At 40.7% G+C, this 20,541-nt stretch overlaps 2 protein-coding genes across 2 annotated transcripts; one reads left to right on the top strand and one right to left on the bottom strand.

Annotated features, from left to right (window-relative positions):
* The first annotated feature begins 1,461 nt into the window (after positions 1-1,461).
* Positions 1,462-5,795, top strand: LOC145698532 (dual specificity tyrosine-phosphorylation-regulated kinase 2-like). The gene is made up of 11 exons (XM_081775736.1): positions 1,462-1,599; positions 2,147-2,343; positions 3,185-3,304; positions 3,350-3,632; positions 3,766-3,908; positions 3,952-4,077; positions 4,129-4,269; positions 4,313-4,442; positions 4,485-4,588; positions 4,632-4,886; positions 4,930-5,795. The coding sequence occupies exons 2-11, from the start codon at positions 2,212-2,214 to the stop codon at positions 5,104-5,106; spliced, it is 1,611 nt and encodes a 536-aa protein (XP_081631862.1). The 5' UTR covers positions 1,462-1,599; positions 2,147-2,211; the 3' UTR covers positions 5,107-5,795.
* Positions 5,796-6,223: 428 nt separating this feature from the next.
* Positions 6,224-10,808, bottom strand: LOC145698528 (uncharacterized). Its single transcript, XM_081775730.1, has 8 exons — positions 10,390-10,808; positions 10,185-10,343; positions 9,938-10,142; positions 8,364-9,894; positions 7,800-8,321; positions 7,491-7,750; positions 6,956-7,443; positions 6,224-6,912 (listed from the first exon to the last, which is right to left on the bottom strand). Exons 1-8 carry the CDS (start codon positions 10,798-10,800, stop codon positions 6,274-6,276), a joined length of 4,215 nt encoding a protein of 1,404 aa, XP_081631856.1. The 5' UTR covers positions 10,801-10,808; the 3' UTR covers positions 6,224-6,273.
* Positions 10,809-20,541: the final 9,733 nt, after the last annotated feature.

The raw sequence follows: 20,541 nt of genomic DNA, 5'->3' as shown, positions 1-20,541 counted from the left end.
AAAAAAATTGAGATAAAAGCCAAGCGGTTTGGTTAAATTTACCGTCTTGCACGGCTTTAATTTGCGATTTTTCAGAACCATGACTCAGGTTATTTTACACAGGCTGCCGAGCCTAAATTTACAGTTTCGCGTAATTGTACAATTGTATCTGTTTTACGAGGCTCTCCTCTATTTCTCTCTGTCCATTATTTTTTCCTCTACATTTATATCGTTAACTTTTTCAAAGGCGAAAGAGAAAGCGTAAGATTCTTGTTTCTCAAGATTTTTTATGATTTCCTGAGCTAGAGCGGAAAGTCAAGAGACAGAGAGAGAGAGAGGCAGATTTTCGAGGAATAACAAAAGGGATAATTTCTTGGATAACAACTGTTTTCCGCCGCGGGAAACAAAAGAATTTCGCAGAAAAAATCCGCTTTATCATCTCAAAAAGATAGAGCACGTGGCTCTCTTTTCGCCGAAAAAGCAAAGGCGAAAATCGATGCAATTCCGCATTTTCAGCAACCACGTGATACTACTTTTGAAAACTTTTTCCTGATTTTAATTGCTTCAAAGCTTATTTCGAAGGAAAAAATTAAGAGAAATAAAAAAGAAAAATCAGAAAAACTCAGAAATCAAACTGTAAGTGCCTCTTTTTCATCCAAAATGATAATAATCATCAAAAAATATAATTATTATTAGCTATTGATTTTCGAATTCCTTCCGCAGTAAAAACACTATTCGCTGTCATTAAATGCGATTAATTGATTCTTTGAACTCGTTAATCCTGGCCTTTCACTGAAAATTAAAGACTATAGAATTCCGAGTATTTTCCAAATTTTATTGGGTCAGTTGACGCTTTTCTGGGAATCAAATAATAGAAAAAAACGTTTCAATGGCCTTTTCAGGAAATTGTCGCTATGATCTGTTCCTGTTTGAGGTTAGGGCTACATTCTCACTTCCCAAGATGGTGCCTTGTCGACATTATTGGTCCAATTTCGGAAATAGGGCTCAAGATTGTCAATTTTTTTCGATTCTGGCGCTAATTGGTCAAAATCTCAAAAATCGACAATGATGATCTCTGGACTCGGGAAACTGCGTTGAAAACTTGAGTCAGGGTCTGAGGCTCTTCATTGAAGATTTCTCTGACCCTGACTCAGGTTTTCTTCACAGGTTGCCGAGTTCAACTTTCGGGTGGCTCCATTGAAGTTCGAAGAAATGTTTATAACTTTTTCGGGGATTAAAAATTTTATTAGACTCGCCCTATTATTAAATCGAAAGCCACGTGCGCCCATTGGCAATAATACGCTGCCCGTCTGCTTCATAAGAAAAAAGGGATGGGCATGTGAGGTGAGAGGCGCATGGGTGAGATGGAAGGTCCCTGTGGAATAATCGGAATCGAACTATTTCTGAAAGCGAACACTCCTTCTCTCTTTTCTTGCAGAAGCTAGCTGCTCCTTTTTCTAAAATAAAAACGGCTTTTCTTTTCAGACTGAGATAAGGAAAAATAATCAGCCAGGCAAATTGAAAGAAATCGAACTTTCTTTTTTCGCAGAAGAAATCAACGAAGACTCGCATCGACTCATTCGAAGAAATTTTCATGCAAAAGAGAGAATGTTAAACAAGGTGAGTTTTTCCTTCCAATCCAAAAGACACTTGCGGTTTCGATCAAAAAAGCTGAGTTCGGCAACCTGTGTAGTAAACCTGAGTCAGTGCCCAAAACACCTTGAATGAGAAGCGGCTTTTTTATAACGAAGCCGCTTTTCATTCATCCTCTTTTAGACCCTGACTCAGGTTTTCTACACAGGTTGCCGAGCTCAGATCCTTAGTATTCGATTCACACAATCTTCAATAAGTTCATTTGAAAATTAAAATTTCTCCCGAACTGGCCCATCCAATTAAGCCTTTCAACCTTTTCTTTAATTTGACGTTCTTTTTCGGCCCTTTTTAAATAATAAATGCCTGCCTTTGAAAACTGGAAGACTCGGTCCTCTTTTCAAATGATTTCGATGAAGTTTCAAAAACGGGAATGTTTCTAGAAGCCCATCCTATCGGCGATTTTGTTGTTCGGCTAAAAGATTTGGTTGAAGTCGTGATTGAAGTTAAGGATGTTGATTTTCGCGTAGATTGACAAGGCGCCGCGAATCACCGTGTTCTACTCTCTTCTATTCAGTTTGACGTGCTGACTACTCAATCGTCGCGAAGGTGAATACTTCTGACAGTAGAGCAAATCGCTGCATGAAATCAACAACGAGTTTACCGCAGTACGTCCCGCCAAAGCCAGAATTCTCGAATTCCTTCCACAGCGGCGCTCAATACTCCCACAATTCCCATCACAACTACAGAGATCAGTCGTATCACACTCATCAGGTAATTTCTTATTACAGTTTTTTCACCCCTTTTTCCCCATTTTGAACTTGCTGACGTAAAAACTGCCAATTAAAAAGAACCTTCAATTTTACAGTAGGCCTGTTTCAGCTCAATTAGTTTCGCAGTAATAGTCACTGAGTTACAGTACGAAGGATAATAGTAATATGATTAACTATTCACGAACTGATTGAGGAGAACAGTAACAGATGGCTGCTAAATAATAAATCGAAAATTGGTGATCAGAAGACCGCCTGTCAGTTTTAAGACCCCTCTGCTCCAATTTTTTATCGATTTTTTGCTTACTTTTTAATTACCGAAATTTTTAAGGAAAATATTTAATTCAAACAACTTTCAAAAACTTCTAACCGCTGGGTTAACTAATGGGTAATGAACAAAAAAAGGATGAAACATTTTTTTTCGATGTGTATGACACTATTACTGTATGCTTTTTTGACTCAAAAAAGTTGTTGACTTGTGACGCACAATTGATCTTTCGAGACAAAAACTCAAGCACTCGGCTCGAAAAATCGGCAAGAATTCTTTTCGGGTCGAAAGATTGAACCTTTTAGAGACGAGAAGAACTCGTTAAGTACTGTAGCACTACCGTAATTCATGCAGTCACTCCCATGACTTGCCTGATACTTAAAAGTGAGCATGATACTTACTGGTCGCATGATTGTATTTCTAGCGACAAAATAAAACCCTCAAAAAAGCACCTGTCTGAAAAAATGAATTGACTAAGAACTAACTTATTACACAGAAATTCCACTAATAAGATTTTTTGCCTGAGTAGGAATCCTGCTTTTGATAAAGAAATCAGAGTATCTAAAGCTAACTTCAGAATGGCCACAATAAACAACTACCTCCAATAAGCAAAATGTACGAAGCACGAGGCGACTCGCGACGCATTCCAACCAGAGCCAATTCCAACTCCCAGGTGCATTCATCAGCTTCTCACATGGTAAGGTTCCCCCTCTCCTCCATGTCTTCACCCTGTTTCTTACAGAATCGTGCTGCAGCCAACCCATCATCTCAGTCGTCGAAGGAAGGGCAGGCGATGACGCCCGACCAAGCGCTGAAGAACTTTATGCACAAGCTGACGAACTTCGAGCACCACGAAATCTACAACTACCCAAATGTCTACTTCGTCGGCCAGGGAGCGCGCAAGAAGACGCCCTCCAGCCACAGTAACGCGAATAACAACGATGGATATGACGACGAACAAGGCAGCTATATGCTCGTCGCACATGATCATATTGCGTATAGATACGAAATCATCAAAGTTATTGGTAAGTCAAAATTGTCAAGGAGGCAAAACTTCAGAATTTATTAATATAATAGTATGGCACAACTCTTTCTTGACCTAAATTAGGTCTTCCTAAATAAGAAAAAACTAAATCACTCATTTACTTCTTATATTAGGAAAGGGTTCGTTCGGCCAAGTAATAAAAGCCTTCGACCACAAGACGCAAAGTCACGTGGCCCTGAAAATCGTGCGCAACGAAAAACGCTTCCATCGCCAGGCGCAGGAAGAAATCACCATCCTCGAGGCTCTCCGAAGACAGGTATTTGAACCCGTCTTCTTTTTCCCTTACCTGAATAATTAAGGATCGCGATAATAACATGAACCTCGTGCATATGCTCGAGAGCTTCTGCTTCCGAAACCACGTGTGCATGACCTTCGAGCTGCTTTCCATGAACCTCTACGAACTCATTAAAAAGAATCGATTTCAGGTGCGTTTATTTTTCTTCAATCAAGTTCTCTTTTCCAACAGATCTGTTCAGGGCTTTAGCTTACAACTGGTGCGTAAATTCGCTCACTCGATTCTCCAATGCCTCGAAGTTCTCTCAAGAAACAAAATTATTCATTGCGATCTCAAGCCGGAAAATATCTTGCTCAAGCAGCAAGGCAGATCAGGATTGAAGGTATCAAAAGACATCTCATTTCTTTATTACCCTTTACTTTCAGGTTATCGATTTTGGCTCGTCGTGCTATGAGAAGAAAAAGATCTACACCTATATTCAGTCTCGTTTTTACAGGGCGCCAGAAGTGATTCTCGGCGCTGAGTATTCAACCGCCATCGACATGTGGAGCTTCGGTAGTTTATTCTTTCTCCTGTTTTTGGAAATCAAGCTTTTAGGCTGCATTCTGGCTGAATTGCTAACTGGCTACCCGTTGCTGCCCGGAGATGATGAAGGAGATCAGCTGGCGTGCATGATTGAACTCTTGGGAATGCCGCCAAAGGTAACGCTTTCAACCCTTTTCTTCTTCACTAATTTTAAAACAGCGAATGATCGAAACCGCGAAAAGAGCGAAAAACTTCATCTCTTCCCGTGGCCACCCGCGTTACTGTACTCAGACGACGATGCCCGATGGAACAGTAGTTCTCAACGGAGGTCGAAGCAAGCGAGGAAAGCAACGAGGACCGCCAGGATCGAAGGATTGGGCCACAGCGCTCAAAGGATGCGATGACTCCCTCTTCATCGACTTTTTGAGAAGGTGTCTGGCATGGGATCCGCAGGAGAGAATGACGCCTGGACAGGTAAAAAGACACTAGTTTTTCTGAATCGAACTTTTCTTTCTAGGCGTTGCGCCATACTTGGCTCCGTCGACGACTTCCTCGAACAGACGCGAGCAGTTCCCGACACGCCACTCCGGCGCGCACCTCGAACAGCGCCGCAACGACGAATTCCTCCTCGACGCGCTCGCCGCGGGCGGCGGCAACCAACTCGCGCACGATTCTACCGCGACTAATCGGCTAAAACAAACTTTTCAACAAACGGAAACATCAACGGAAACACTCAAATTTCAACATATTTTTTAAAAGTCCCAAAGAATCGACTTCAACGAGCGCGAAATTCAACGACTACTGGTGGAACTCTCTTCAATTTCAAGAACTCCCTTTCTCCTTTTCTCTTTCTGCAAAAACGGAAACGTCAAAAGCTTATCTGCTGTAAAACGCACAATATTTTTTGTTCACGATTCGCTACTACTCCCTCTTTTTTCACGAGGTGTCCGTAACGTAAAAAAACAGCCGATCTACCTAAATACCTGTACAACTAATTATTACTATTACTGGCCGTTTTCTTCAAAAAGCCATCAGTTTCATTTCAGTTTTAATATTATTATTATTATTTAAGTATTTAATAATATTACACACACACTCATGTATTATAGAATCTACACTCAAAGTACCAAATCTCCACATATATTACATTATGTATCATATTTTTTTCATAGAAAAAATAAGAAAAAGCCAGGTACTGACTGTAACTGTTACAGTACCTAAAACTTGCTGAAGCCTGAGCTGAATCAGCAGCTCCTCGGTAAAGTAATGGACCAGGTCCTTATTTCTACGAGGCGGCGCTAGAAAGTGACATTTTCACTTTTTTTCTTTAATATTTATAAATGGCCAGCATTGCAAAATTCTTCAATAAACTTCCTCCCATGATATCACAATTGTCTCTTTCTTGATAAAACTGCAAGTAACTGACCTCTTGTTTATGGAAAGAAATTGCCCAATTTAGCTCTTGAAAGAGGGCCCAGAAGATGCCTGTTTTTCTTGGTAGGTGTTGGCGTCGAAATAGCACTTTATTTCATGACTCTTTAACTTCTACGTACAGTTACGTATGTTTATCCTTTGCTTCAAAGTTCCATAGATATCCCAACATTCGGGAGCGACCTCATTACCCAAAAGCTTCACATAATAAAATTGCTAAATTCATATTGTAATTTATATTTATTAAACAACTTTTATACGTTTCATTTTATACTACTTTTTTGTGTTGAATAAATTATCTCGAAAACTTTATCTTGAAAAAATCCTGCAAAGAAAATCATTGAAATCAGAAATTGTGATTGTCTTTTGATTATTTATTGTGAAATGGCTGGAAAATAAGCAAATTGGTAAATGAATAACAGGAAACAGCTTATTTTGATGAGTTAATTTCGCAGCACCAGGCTTTTTCAGTGGCAGTATGTCGAGTCCTTTTTCGCTTTTCAAAATTTTGAATCCGCCTTAGTTTGATGCTAATTGCAGGCTTGTCTATTTTCGCATGCAAAGTGCTGCAAGACCAATCCTTCTTCTGTGAAGCAGCTCTTGAAATTCTGATATTCATCAAAACATCCCTGGCTCCTCTGTATTTACGTTGATGAAAATGCAGGGCGGTTTTTCCGTAGATTTTTGTGTACTCCTCGAGGATTTCTGTCCTGACTTCTCCGAAGGCGCTCAAAACATCGGATTCAAGGTTCTGCAGCTTTTCTTCGAATCCGAAATCGGGCCTGATTGAGGGCGTGTAACTCATCCTCCTTTTTCGTTTTGGCGGTGAAAGTTCCCTTTGAGGAAATATCTTCGAAAGTTGCTTTTGAGCGATCGGTCTCTTCGAAGTTACAGGCTTTCTTACAGGTGATTTGGTTCTCGAGTTCTTTCCGCGTCCCACAGAGATGCATGTTCGGAGCCGACATTTACGCTTGCGTTTATTCGGTCCGCCAAACTTGGGCTTGTCCAGGCAAAAATCGCACTGACCACAATCGTCCAAGCGCTGGCAACGGTCGCATTCACCACATACCTTAATTCGAATTTAAGTTGAAGAGTCAGATTTTAATACAAACCTTTTTCTTTTTAACTGCCTCGGCGAGCATCTGCTTCTTCTTTCTTCTCCCTGGTGAGTCCGCTGAAGATGGAAGACTTGAAGTCGCCGGAGTTGCTTCTACTTGAGGCACTCTTCGTTGACACCGACGTGGGATTTGATCTTCATCATTCGATTTTTCCTTCGTTGTTGTTGGTGGCAGTCCTTCACTTGCCTTGCATTGAAATCTCATCCCACCAGTTTGGATCTCGCAGTCAAACATCGAGAGCTCTTTGCCCTCGAATATTTTTGGCAGAGGTTTTATCCCAGTTGTCTTTTTCTCCAATGACTTCTTCTTTTTCTTCTTAGGTGGTTCATTCGCACGTGGATCCTTTTTCAGTATATTCGATGGAGGAAGCATCAGAGGTACAACTACTTCGTTTTCAGGTTCTTTCGCTGCTACAACTTTCTTTACAGGAGCCTTCGGTCGCGGCCTTTTCGGTGCTTTGCGAGTTTGTTTATCACTGTAGCCTAGGGAAAAAACTGTAAGAAATGAATGATGATGGAACAGTACTTACGAACTTCGTTCATCCTCGTTCTTCGAGGAAGCCATCGACGGACATTGTTGGGATGAGGTGCATGCAGTTTCAATTCCCGTTCTTGGAATTCTTTTCGCTCTTTTTCGTAAAGATTGTCCAGATGAAGTGAATAGTCCCGCTCACATCTCATTCGTTCTTCTTTGATTTCCTTCAATTTGGCTTGTCTTTTCAAACTGGGCACTAGAACCGGCATTTCTTCTGTAGTCAAGTCGATAACCTCGTTGTCACTTTCCGCATCCCTAATTTACAATTAAAGCTTTGATAACCAGGTAATTGAGATTCACTTACGTTCCACAGACGCGTTTCGTTTCGGTAAAGTCTTTTGGACAATCTCTCGATAGAACGCTCTCAACAAGTTCTGTTCGCTCTTGTTTGTCTGTGCTCTCCTCTTCAAGACTGTCGTCAATGATGATAACTTGCTCGTCTTTCTTGCAAGCCGCAGTAGCATCTTGAATTATGACTTCTACGACTTGTATAGTCTCATTCAAGGTATTTTTCGCGCTGCTCTGGAGCTCGCTGGCGGAAATAGCATCGTCAGTGTCTTCATTAGCCGGCGGTTTCTTTTCTTTCACATTGTCCTCTGGAGAATCATTTGTTGTCGATGGCTCTTGATTAGTGCACTCCTCCATGTTTTCAGCGTTCTCTTTTTCCTCCTCTTTAACCTCATTCTCACTCTCGACTTCTTCTTCTGGCGACTTTTTGGCGTCTTCCTTGGAGATATCTTCAGTTTTGGAATCCTCTCTACTGGCGTTACTTTCTTCCATGCTACTGTCTTTGCTACTATCAATGCTACTGTCGATTTCCACATCACTAAATTTGAATGAAAATCTTTGCAAGGAAACGTGAACTTACAACGCCCATGTTTTTCGAACGATAGTAGCAGGATTGAATACAGTTCTACTGTCAACTGATGCACTGTTATCGCTGAAGTCACTGGCATCAATGCTTATCCCTTCTTCCTGCACACAACTTTCGTCAAGGCTGCCAATTTTCTCATCGATTACAGCTTGATTACAATTCTGAAGCGCTTCCAAATTGGGCATTTCGTTGTAGTTGACTGGTTCTACCTCGGAATTCTCAACTACTGCCTCTTCATTCAGCTCACTAAGAAATTCTTCGATCCTGACAAGTTTTCCTTCAGGAGAATTTTTTTGTTCAGGATCAACTCTTTTTGCTAACTGCTTTTCTTCCATGAGAGCTTCATTGAACACGCCTTTGACTTCTGCGATCATGGAGGAGTCCGATTCAATGTCTTCTGGCTCGTCGTCAATCATCAGTTGAACAAATCGTGAGGAGATATCTTCAGGCGAGTAAATAGGAAATGAATCGTCGGCATCCTCGTTATCCGATATTTTATTGTGAAATTCGATCTCTTCGCTATTATCAGCTTCTGTCGAGATGCTGTCGGTAGATTTATCTTCCTGGACGTTTCTGTATCCACTGATGATTTCATTCTGTTCCTTTTCCCTGTCAATACAATTGATGGTTTTAAATTTGGCAGCATCATTCGTGGAGTCTTCAGCTTCCGCTGCATGTCGATCTTGATTGTTATTTTCTTCCACAGTATTCTCTGCAGGAAGGTCCTCTTTCTCCGATGCTTCTTGAATTGAACAAGTCTCCAAACTTTCAGCTTTTCTTTCCTTGACTTTCTCTGTTTCCTCGTTTGCGAGGCTCTCACCAACTTCTCCCACTGATAGCGCTTTAATTTCGTCGACAGCAGTATCTTCCGCGTTCGACTCTTTCTTTTCCAATCCGTTCTCATCCTTGCTTTCCTTTTCTTCGCTTCCATCATCAATTGTACTGTTGCCAATCTTCTCAAGGGCCTTGAGCAGATCAACATTATCGCCAACCATCCTGAACAGATCATACGACTTCTTCTGACAGGGCAGATAGCAATTCTCCTCCGCTGTACCGAATTCATTTACAGGCTCTCGATCGGGTCGGCCAGCGATTCTATCCAAGTACCGTCTGCATTCGTAGCGATACTTGTAGATATCTACAGGAGTCCACAATCTAGTCGAGTCCTGATGCAAGGAAGATGTCACTAATGATTCTTGCTGCATCCACATCCGAATAGCGTAAAGAGTGTAAGTGCCGCAATCGAAGTCGTTGGACTGAGTCGGAGTAGAAGGCTTGTAATAACGGAAGGGAAGGAATTTCTCGTGATGGTTTTTCCCGTTATTGAAGCACAATGGACACGGCTTTCCTGATTCTGTAGGCGGACAGACGAGTGTTCTAGGTTTTCTTCCATTCACGATTGAGAGCATTTTCTTCACAGCAAGAATTTTTCCTTCAGTGTCTTTCATCTTCACAGTTTTTCGCACGAGAAGGTGCTTTTTCAGAAAATCTTGTTGAAGATTCTTCAACGCCGGATTTGATTCATCTACAGAAGAATATTAGAAAGTTGCCGTGATGGTGAGGCTTACCGAGAAACATTCCAGTAAGAAACTCACAGGCGAGCTCACAATTTCGAATCCAAGTATTTTTCTTGTTTGAACAAAAAATGTAGATCACCGGCTCATCAAGCGAAGGAGCTTCTTGAGTGACCTTTGACGCGTCCATTCGTTCATTTTCCGATAGATTGAACATTTTAGCGTATATTTTCTCAACAAAAAATGGGTCTTCTTTTCCCTAGAACTTTCTTTCACAAGAGAAGTTTCTGAAAGGCCTTACCCGTATAAACTTCTCTGTGGGTGGATCTTTCTGCGCCAGCCGGAGAATAGCTGCCATTGGATTCACAATCACTGCCAAGTTCCAATGCGCATCGTGGATTATAGGAAGGAGGAGGTATTTTCGCTCGAAGGGATTGAATTTTCGCTGGCCCTCCAAAAGCTGAATAGCACACAGTTGAAAACATATCGCGGTCCTGCAAGAATACCTTTTTAAAATTGCTATTCGGCCAAATCGCCGATTTGGTGAGCTGATATCTGTCCGCCGGGTGCTTAGGATGCTCTGCTTCCGAAGTCGACTTGATAGAAACCCACACAGAAATCGGAAAGACATAGAATCGATCCTTGTCTTTCTCGTCCATCTCTTCGACCTCTTTTTGGACGATCGCGTTCATCGTATCGTCGTCCAGCCAGTATTTATAAAGAGCGACATTGCTCTCACCATCTTTTCCTCTTGCAGCCCGGATCTCTTCCTTCGTCGGCATAGAAAATCGTTCTCTGGCGGATTCATAGTCGATCGAGAGTCTGCCAAAGTAAGGGAATTTTCTTTCAATCTCCAGTTTTTCTACTCTTTTTTCGTTAATATTGGGACTCGGTCTTGGCTCATCCTCAATCTCCATCACGGCGAATTTTCTCTTTTTCTTCTCCTCTGACTGATCTGGCACATCTGGCTTGCAATTGGCAACGTCTAGAAAACTGACGATATTCGGGAATCTCGAAAAGTCGCGATTTCGAATCGAGTCAGTTTCGACTGGAGTAGAGTCTGATAGACAGGCATCATCAAATTTCTTCAGCTGTCAAAATTGCGCGGTCATAATCTGGGCTCGGCAACATCAGTAGAAAACTTGAGTCAGGAAAAAATATCTTTCACCCTGACTCAGGTTTTCTGCACAGGTTGCCGAGTCCAGGTCATAATGCGTATGAATCATCAAGTCCTTCAAAGCTGTCCTGATCGCTCCGAAGTTCAAGTGGTAAATGGTGGTAATATTCTTATGCTAATTTAATCTCATAAGAATCGCTAATTACCAATATCCCCGCCGCTATCGACGAAGAAGATCAGTGAGATTTGGTCCCTTTTGAATACGATCATCTTTTTCAATCAATACCGGCAGGTTTATATTTTACAGAACACTCGGCGCAAATTCAGAATCACCGCCTTGGGAGAAGGCTCAATCAAAAAGAGGAGAAGGAAATTAGCTGCCCATTGACAAGACATGCAACTTTAATTTGGCAATTTCGCTCGTCAAGGTCACAAAGCACCATCGAGAGTTCAGGGCCCATACTTTTTTTAAGCCTGTTTTAGGATACACTTGAGAGATCAGTAACTGTCTTTTGTCAGGAGTAGAAATGCTTCCAGAGGTACAAGATCAAATTCAATTTTTGATTTATGATTTTTCGTAAATTATATTTAAGGATCCCCCCATCGACCTTGACTTAATTTTCAAACAGCTATTTCGCTCTTTAGACCCTTAAGAATCTATCCGATATTGGTATCCTAAAGTACAGCTCAGATATAGGTCTAGTGCGAAAAATTGCTTACTTGGGGATACCCTTAAGTTTTCACCCATAAATCGAGGAATGAAGATTTGAAACAGCGATATATTCCCTTATATTATCCTTAAGATTTCTAGCGATTTTATAAAATTTATTAAAATTGTTAAAAGAGACATGTGTTGGTATTCAGGAAAGATTTAGTATTATTGATCCTCTGCCTGTAGTCTGGCGAGTTTATCCACATGCAGGTCCAGAGATGTAATATTCAGCTCTGCAAAATCGATAACATATGAATTTATCGTGCAACACGTCAAACCCTTTTAAACCCTCAGAGCACGCCTGACAGAGGTCTTGATTTTCCCTCCTCAATTATCATCGTAAGAGAAAGAGATTTTTACTTGACGATCTTAAACAGGGCTCAAGTACAGTGATAGTAGCAACAAAAATATAAATTAACTTCTTTCTTTTTTTTTTGATGTCTTTTTCGACGAGTCCAGTTTAGTGAAGTGAATTAAAAATTAACGCCTTCGGACTTTTTCAACAACTAGAATGCGCTGTCCGCCCTTGACTTGAATAAAAAAGGGTATTAATTTTAATTAAAACACGCTTGATAGCGGAGATGATCAGAAGTTGGCATCGATTTTTGCCGAAAAAGTGCTCTGATCGATCCCAAACTAACTAAAGAGAAAAATAGCGTTTTCCATGATTTTAGAATTTCCACACTTATCTATTTTTTGGTAAAAGAGAAGAAGGTAAGAGTGTAGCAGTGATAATGTTATCTTCAGATGTCGACAACGAGTATTCTTTATGGAAGCAAGGAGGAGCCGCTGCTTTTTAAACTGGAAAAGGTGGCGATCGAAAATGGTGGAAACAAAAATGGCTCACATGTGACAGGTCTGCGAGAATGGGTTAAACGGAGAAGAAAGTGCTTTTAGATGCGGATTTTGAGCGAACAGTTTTCGAACAGCCGTGTATAATCTGCCACGAAAAGCAAAAAGCGACTGTTTTTCTTCCTTGATTTCGGTTCCTGAATTTTTGAACTCGACTCTTAGATCGAAAAGCGTAGAGAGAGGTTATCATTCGAGCCATCCGATCTCTCTAGAATCTGGGCTAGTGGTTAGGGTTAGGGACTGAGAACTCTTAAGGGGGTCCGGGGCAGGGCGGTATAATTTGCATTCTTGTAAATAGTCTTTTTCCGAAGACTATTCATTTATTCTTATAAGATTAATCTCGACGCGAGATTAGTCTGTTTGAATAAAAGATTAATTCGGGAAATTTTCGAAATAGTTCCGAGATTATTTCAAATAATCTTGAAACGCGCTGTGATTGGTGGACCAATGGCCGACGGCGCGAGAGAAAATGAAACTCAAACATGCTTGGAGCGCAGCTTGAAATTTTGTCCGCGCCGCCTCGCACTGCTCACAGCTCGCCAGCGCCACCAAAATTTTTCCCCCGAGCCACGCGACCCTCGCTAAAAAGATTAATCTCGAAACTAGTCCAGTCTTGACTAATCTCAGAATCTTTTTCCAAAGAAGATTAATCTCGCAAATTTTCGAGATTATTTACAAGAATGCAAATTATACCGCCCTGGTCCGGGGGCAAAGCCCCCTTGGTTAGGCGTTAGGTGGGGGGTCCCGGGGGGGGGGGGCGTAGCCCCATGGGTAAGGTTTAGGGTTAGAGGCAGCTCGAATGATAGCCCCCTACTACCTTGAGAGTCCTAACCCTAACCCTTTGAATATAACAGAAGGGAACCAGAAAAAGCTGGCATCAGGTAGTTTGCGAAGGCTGCGCGGAAAAAATCAAGATGAAAAATTCAAGATGTCCTTGTTGCAGACGAAAAATTGACCAAATGCGAACGCCATATTGCTAGTAAATGTAGAAACGCTGCAAATATAATATTCTTCATTCTCAACATTCTTTGATTATATAATCGTAGGAGACGGAATTTATTTGCAAAAGAAGATAAAAATAGGCAATTTGCAGATTTTGATTTCTATTAGAGCAGCTTCAGATAAGTCCATCATTTTCGGCAGGGAGGTAAATTAGTTCCTCTTTAACTGTTTGTTACCCCTTCAGCCAAATATGCACTGGCGGAGTGATAGCTCGAATCTAATACGCGATAACGAGCGATATTGTCGTTCCGCCATCGTTTCAGTTCCGTAATTTTCATTTTCCAGGATCAGATCGCATTTTTACCCTTTTCGCCAAAAAGGCCATAAATTTAAGGCCTCAATTAGGAATGAAACCAGGTGAACTTTGAGCGTCGATTTATCATTTTTACTTCATTTTTTACAATTTAATTGAGCGTAAATCGCCTTTTACCGGCCTTATTATCGTTTTTAATAGGGTTCTTGTCTATTTTTTTTATTCTTTAGTTGAAGTGTTCGTTGGCAACCTTGCAAGAACCTGAAAAAAAGGCAGTAAATTGCGAGTAATTCGCACTTCTGGTCTTTTATAATCGCCCGCAGAGGCTGAGTCTGGTTCTGGCGATGGCTGTTGTGTATTTTTGGTTTCTACTTTGGCCGGGGTGAAATTAGCGGTTGAATTAGCTCATGAAGGAAGTACCCATTTCGCGGCTAGTGTCCATTTCCAAAATAACAAGAAAAAAAGCGAATTTACGAATTTACGAATTTGCTATTTCGTATTTAGCGGCAAACATGGTTTCCTCCATTTTCAGTTCTGCCATTTTGTATAATCGAAAAATAGAAATTGAAATTATCTTCTTAGTTATAAACTCGACTTACAAGTTCTCGTTTGTTTTCAAAAAACACAGGCTTTTTCTTTGTTAACGAGCTTGTACCAGCAGTTCCAGCGAAGCAAAAACGCGAGAGTATTTTCTACCCTCCTGAGTTACTAACTGTCGAGCAGTTGTTTCTGCTTTTAGGTCGCCTTAGTGATGTTTGGCAATATTTACTGTCGACCAGCGCGAGGAGAATGCCACCGCGCTTTTCCGGAAGCCGCTCGAGAGTGAATAACTTGACACTGTACTCTCTATCGTCAAAATAATGAGAAATTGCTACAGTAGCGCCACTGTTCTATAGAAGTTCGTTTGAACTTGTGATTACGTAACTCGTCCTTTAGTTAGGTCAGAATCTGCTTTGAATTTAGTAATTTTTTATCAGTCGCTGGAGCTATCGGTCCTTATTTAGGAGCGATAAGGGAATCAAGTTCAAAATATCATGTCAGAGCGGTGTCCATTCTAGACGTGCTTCGGCGAAGAAATTTTTCCGCTTTCCGAATCAGGAAGCACAACGTTATCTTTTTGTTACCCGCCGTCTCTGATAACAGACGCCGTCTTATCGGTGAAACTCAATGTTAAAATATTTATCCAGAACATTTAACACACTCTTCGTTGCATTCTTTCTTGCCGTGGCCAGCTTGGAACGGTTCATTCTTATCATTTTTTCTTATCGCTTTTTTCAGGTTTACTACCGATCAGCTGTTGGTGCTACCGTAATTCTAGCGAATCGGACTTGGAATGCCTTTCATCTCTAGTCCAAAAAACGCTTTTGAGGGAAAAAATGGAATAAAAATTTCAAAAATATTGCAAAAATTTTCTTTGAAAATCGAAGATTTTCCTCCGGGATTGTCAATTTTGGGACTTGCCGATGACGATTCTAGCCGTAGAAAGTCTAGTAGACAGTCTTCGAGGTTTTTTTTTCTATTTTGAATTTCAACTTGTCAACTTGCGCGATAAAAAGAGCTGTTCAAGAAAGTCAACAAAGCTATGCGATGTTTATCAAAGAAGGAACGTGTGAGATTATTATTCTCCATAATGTCAGGCAAGCCAAACATTTTCTAGTCGTCCGGCAGCTGGGTTGATCTCCGAGCAAGTGTCAAGGTCTCCATGGGAATCACTCACCAAAGCGCTGTTAAAATAAAGCCAGAAAGAGCCCCTTAGAAATCACAGAAATCGACCAAGGAAAAAATTTGCAAATTCACGAGTACCTGTCTACACTGTATTTACATTTACATAAAGCGCCAGTGAAAAAATTTGCACTTGGTGATGTCTTTAATCCGCTCTTATCAGAAATTTAATCACTGTACTTTTTCGCCAGAAAGACTTTCCCAAACAAATTCCTAAAACGTAGGAAATGCACTAAAAAAGTACTTAACCCGTTGCCGCGCGCGTTGCAATTTTATTCCACGACACGCCCTGAGACTAGAAATACTGCATGCTTATTGGCTTATTAGGGCTATCGCTTGGCAACGGGTTAACCCTTAACGTTGCCTTCTACGGCAATAAGAATGCCGTATTTTGAGCCCCGGGGCGTGTCGTAGCAGCGAAACTGCTACGCGCTCGGCAACGGGTTAAAGTGATCTAACCTGTTGCATTGCTTCAGATAAGGTGCTTTTAATTGGAAAAGAAAAGCTGCGAGTTAAAGCATTTTGTTTCCCAGAATCCAATTTATTCACTATTCCATCATAATAACACCTTTTTGCAGCACTTAAAATTACGGAAAGAATAAATGACTGATCGTGACCCCACTCGAGCGTAAGTGTTTTATTATGCCTCATTATTTCAAATTAATTCAATTGATCGCATCTTCCCTAAACCGGGAAGGCCTTACTTGCTAACATTACTAATAGTAAGCAAGTTCAGTACGGTAAAATTGAAATCAATAGCGAGGAGACTGAAAATGTGCCCAAGACATTTTCAAATGTCAAAAACATTGACCCGAGCAGATTAAGTCGACCTGGAAGTTCTCTTGGGTTCAAGCCAACTTTTTGTCGAGTAACAAATCGAAAAGAACACGAATTCAGACAATTGTCTCAAGAAAAAAAGACATCGAAATGGTCTTGTTAGACTTTTCTCCAAAATTCTTCGCATCGGGAAAGTCTCAATATCCTTATCTTCCTTATCAAGGGAACGCTTTATCCTGTTTTTTAAAGAGCAAACTGAAAGGATGCTCAAATTATTCCCTTACTCTTTTACGGCGTCTACCCTTACTGGTCATCTGAATGTGACCGCTTCCTGTACGTTCGTAGTGAGCGATATCTATTTCTAGCACCAAGAATTGAGTGGTGAGGTATCAATCAGAAGACGTCATTTTCTACGTCACATATACGCTGCTCCAATTTAAACCTCGCTTTTTATGATCTCACCGTCTTAATTGGACTTCTTCAAATTAGACTTCGACGAAATACAACAGTATTTGGCTTTCTCTCTGTACTTTCGTTTGCCGTGTTGTTATGTAACAACGAATTGGACGTAATGGAGCAATTAACGGACTGGAGGAGCGGATGAAAAAACCTTCCTTATCTGGTGCGATCGGCGATAAAGACTGCTCCGGCCCAATTGAGCAACTTGTCACAACATGTAACCATCGGGTTAAATAATACTCAAGGACGAAAGCGATGAACAACGAGAAAAAAGCGGTGGTTAGTGATAATATTTTCAGTCGAAATATCGAATAGAATAGAGTGCTTTTCAGTTCCAACTTTCTGGCGAATTATATTAATCTTCGTGTCGCTAGAAAATAGAAAGTCAAATAATTAATTACATAACACCATCAAAATAAGATCTACCCTCGTTCCCTCCTTTTTGCTTTTATTCCTTGATCTGCTTTGTTAACAAAGAGCGCTTTCTCGTATGGCAAGTTCTCTTGTTTTCCCTGTTGCAATTAAAAAGATGCTCGAATGCAAAATAGTAAAATAATTTAATTGCAAGTAAAATTAATTGGATCTTTGAAGATTCCCAGAAAGTGAACAAGACAAGCAAAATAATCAGTGTTTTATTATTTTAATTATTTTAATCGTTACTTGTGCAGTTCATTATATAAACTTCAAAGCGGGTTGACGACTCAAAATACCATAATATCCACATTTGATTTGAGGCTTGAAGAGCTGGGAACTTTCTTCCCATTTTGAAATGGACTGTTGTTTTAGCCCTTATTGTCGGTTATTAAAAAAATACGCGCCCTCTTGGTTCCTGCCAAGGTTCTCTTAGTTTGTAGACAATTCGACAAATTGTGTTACTTTAACTGTAAATAAAACGCCCTTGTTTTCCAAGCCCAGGACGATTCGAGCTGCAGTGAATTGGATTAACCCTTTGTCAGCCCTTTTTCAATCGTAATAATTTATTTCCAGAAATTCCTGACTCAGGATTCTTGAGCTTTCAAACCCTCAAAATTCGATTTCGCTGAGTCATTCAATTATTATTATCGTGAAGTTCAGGGGAGCTCTGACTCCTTCCCATCATTCCTTGATTTCATGAAGATTCCAGGCCGGTTTATTTGTCCAACTTTGGCCCGATCCAAAGCAAAGTGACTTATCTGGCGCAACGGAGGCTAAATCAGAAATAACATGTCCCCACTAGTCGAGGAAGGGATTCTTTACGAGAATCTTTTATCGGCCGATTAAAATGCTCTTTGAATTCAAATAGAACAGCGCGCAGCCGCCCGGGCGTTTATTTTGACAGATCAAATTTTAGAATTGATTCTACAGATAACGAATATTAACCCAAACAGAAAAACGCTCCTGGGCTCGGCAACCTGTGTAGAAAACCTGAGTCAGGTTCAGAAGAGCTCTAATGATAAGCCGCGTAGCGGCTTTTTAACGAAGCGGCAAAGCGGCTTCGCCAGTATTGAATGAAAAGCTCATCAGAACCTGACTCAGGTTTTCTACACAGGTTTCTGAGCCCAGACCCTGTTCTCAAAAAATGATGAAAAGAAATTTCTTGCGGAAAAGAAGAACTGTTGTGGACACAAAATAACAAACAGGAAAAGAGGCCACGGATTACTCAAAAAAGAGAGCCAAGCTGTCTGAGTACTGTACTGGCTCGTGCCTGCGGTAAATATTTTGGAGGATAAATCGGTTTCTGGACTCTGGCAAGTCTGGAAGCTTTCAACAAACGTGCCGAAGGCGGAACTTCGCTCCAGCCGAACATCCGGAACAAATTCTGCTCGCCCGCTAATCCAACTATGCCTTTTTCAGAAGCACTAAGGCACTAATCGCGCCTAAATAGTACATTCTAGGACAAGTTCAGTGCTCGGAAACCTTTGTCGAAAGCCTGAGTCAGGTTCTGAAGAGCCAAAATGAAAAGCCGCGTAGCGGCTTTTCAAAACGAAGCCGCAAAGCGGCTTCGCAAGTATATAATACTAGATTAAAGAAATGACGTTCCGAAGCCGCTCTGCGGCTTCGTTTTAAAAGCCGCTACGCGGCTTTCAATTTTGGCTCTTTAGAACCTGACTCAGGCTTTTTACACAGGTTGCCGAACTCTGTTACTGTTTAAAGTTGAATCCAAAAGAAGAAGCATCAAATATTCTTTTGGAAGTTTAGTGGTTTTCATTTGGTAGCATTTTGAAGTCATCCCTTTGAAGTGCTTGCATTGAAGAAAAATTTCAAAAGAAGAGAGTTGGGAAAAAGATGGGTCGATTATTGAGGCCGCGCGCCTTTCAAGGGTGTTTCTTTTCAGTTTTCAGAAATGGAATTATCCCCATAACCGCGGCGAGCTGAATAAAACGTAATTTGAAATCAATACCAGGAAAAAAAGGAAAGAATTGGAAGCAATTGATTGAAATAAAGAGGATCTTTTTCAAATCTTGCTAAACAAGGAATAATTCTGCTACAACATCAAAATAATGCATCGTAAAATTCGATCATTCGATTTTCTAACTTTACCTTTTTGAAGATCGTTTTCATCGTAAATTGATCATTTTCGAACATAGAGCTTTTCCTTTTCAAGCGGCTTCGAGTTGAAAAAGATAGTAGCCGCGCCAAGTGCGGCTTTTCAGACCTTTAACTCGAAGCCGCAAATCTTACAACTTTCAATCTCGCGAAATAAAGTCACCTTTTAAGGGTTTCCAAGACCTATCATCGAGAAGACCGATTGCGGCTTCGAGTAAAAGAACCGAAAAGGTGCGCTTCGCGCGGCTACTATCTTTCTTCTACTCGAAGCCGCAATCGGTCTTCTCGATGATTTGTCTTGGGAAACCCTTAAAAAGGTGACTTTATTTCCCGAAATTGAAAGTTGTGAGTTTTGTTTTGTGAGACGATGGAACGTTTGAATATGTCAGCGTCCTGATTTTCTTGATTTTCTAGCTTTCGAATGTGAGAAAAACACTCGAGTGGAAATTGCTGGGAACGTCAAACTCAGTTTGCGTTGTTCCTTGCTCTCGAAATTGGTGTTTAGGAAATTACGTTCTATGCAAAAAGAAAGCGCTAGAATCCCGCTTTGATGACTCAAAATTAATAAAAAATCGGTAATAAACGGTAATTAACTTTCCGGATGTTTTAAAAATTTGAAGAGTTATTGAACATTTTAATTAGCGTCGTTAATTTCAAAATAATTTATTTTCTAATTTTAAATTTACGATTGTAGGCACCAAGACCGATCATAATTGCTGATTAGCTCGGCGAATAATCGACCGTTAGCAAGCTTCAAGTAATAACTCAAATTTCGCCAAGAATTCGGAGTTGTCAAATCCGCTTTCGCCAATTTGAATTGATCCGTTTTTAGTAAAATTTAAGCGCGGTATTAGTTTGATCAACCTGAGCGACAAATTCCATCAATTTTCAAAAACGAGAAAGTGGCAGCACTTTTTGCCAACTTTGCGTTTATTTTTGCTGCTTGTTGTTGGTCAAAACTGCGACCTTGGGTTGATCGCCTCGCGTTCTGACATCTTTTTGCTTATTTTTGATTCTAGCACGCGTTCTCAAGTAACTACAGTTGAGGCACTAAGCTCTCAAAGTTTAAATACAAATGCTCACCTCTGATTGGCTGAAAATCCCTATAACGCCTAAATGTCATGATCTGGGCTCGGAATCCTGTGTAGAAAACCTGAGTCAGGATCTGAAAAATGTTTAATGAAAAGCCGCTCGAAATTCTAGCAAAGCCGCTTTGCGGCTTGGTTTTAAAAAGCCGC

Source organism: Oikopleura dioica, chromosome 2 (genome assembly GCF_907165135.1).
Source record: "Oikopleura dioica chromosome 2, OKI2018_I68_1.0, whole genome shotgun sequence".
Classification (NCBI taxonomy): Eukaryota; Metazoa; Chordata; class Appendicularia; order Copelata; family Oikopleuridae; genus Oikopleura; species Oikopleura dioica.
The sequence above is the reverse complement of the archived record's forward strand: the minus strand, read 5'-3'. Positions and strand labels throughout refer to the sequence as shown.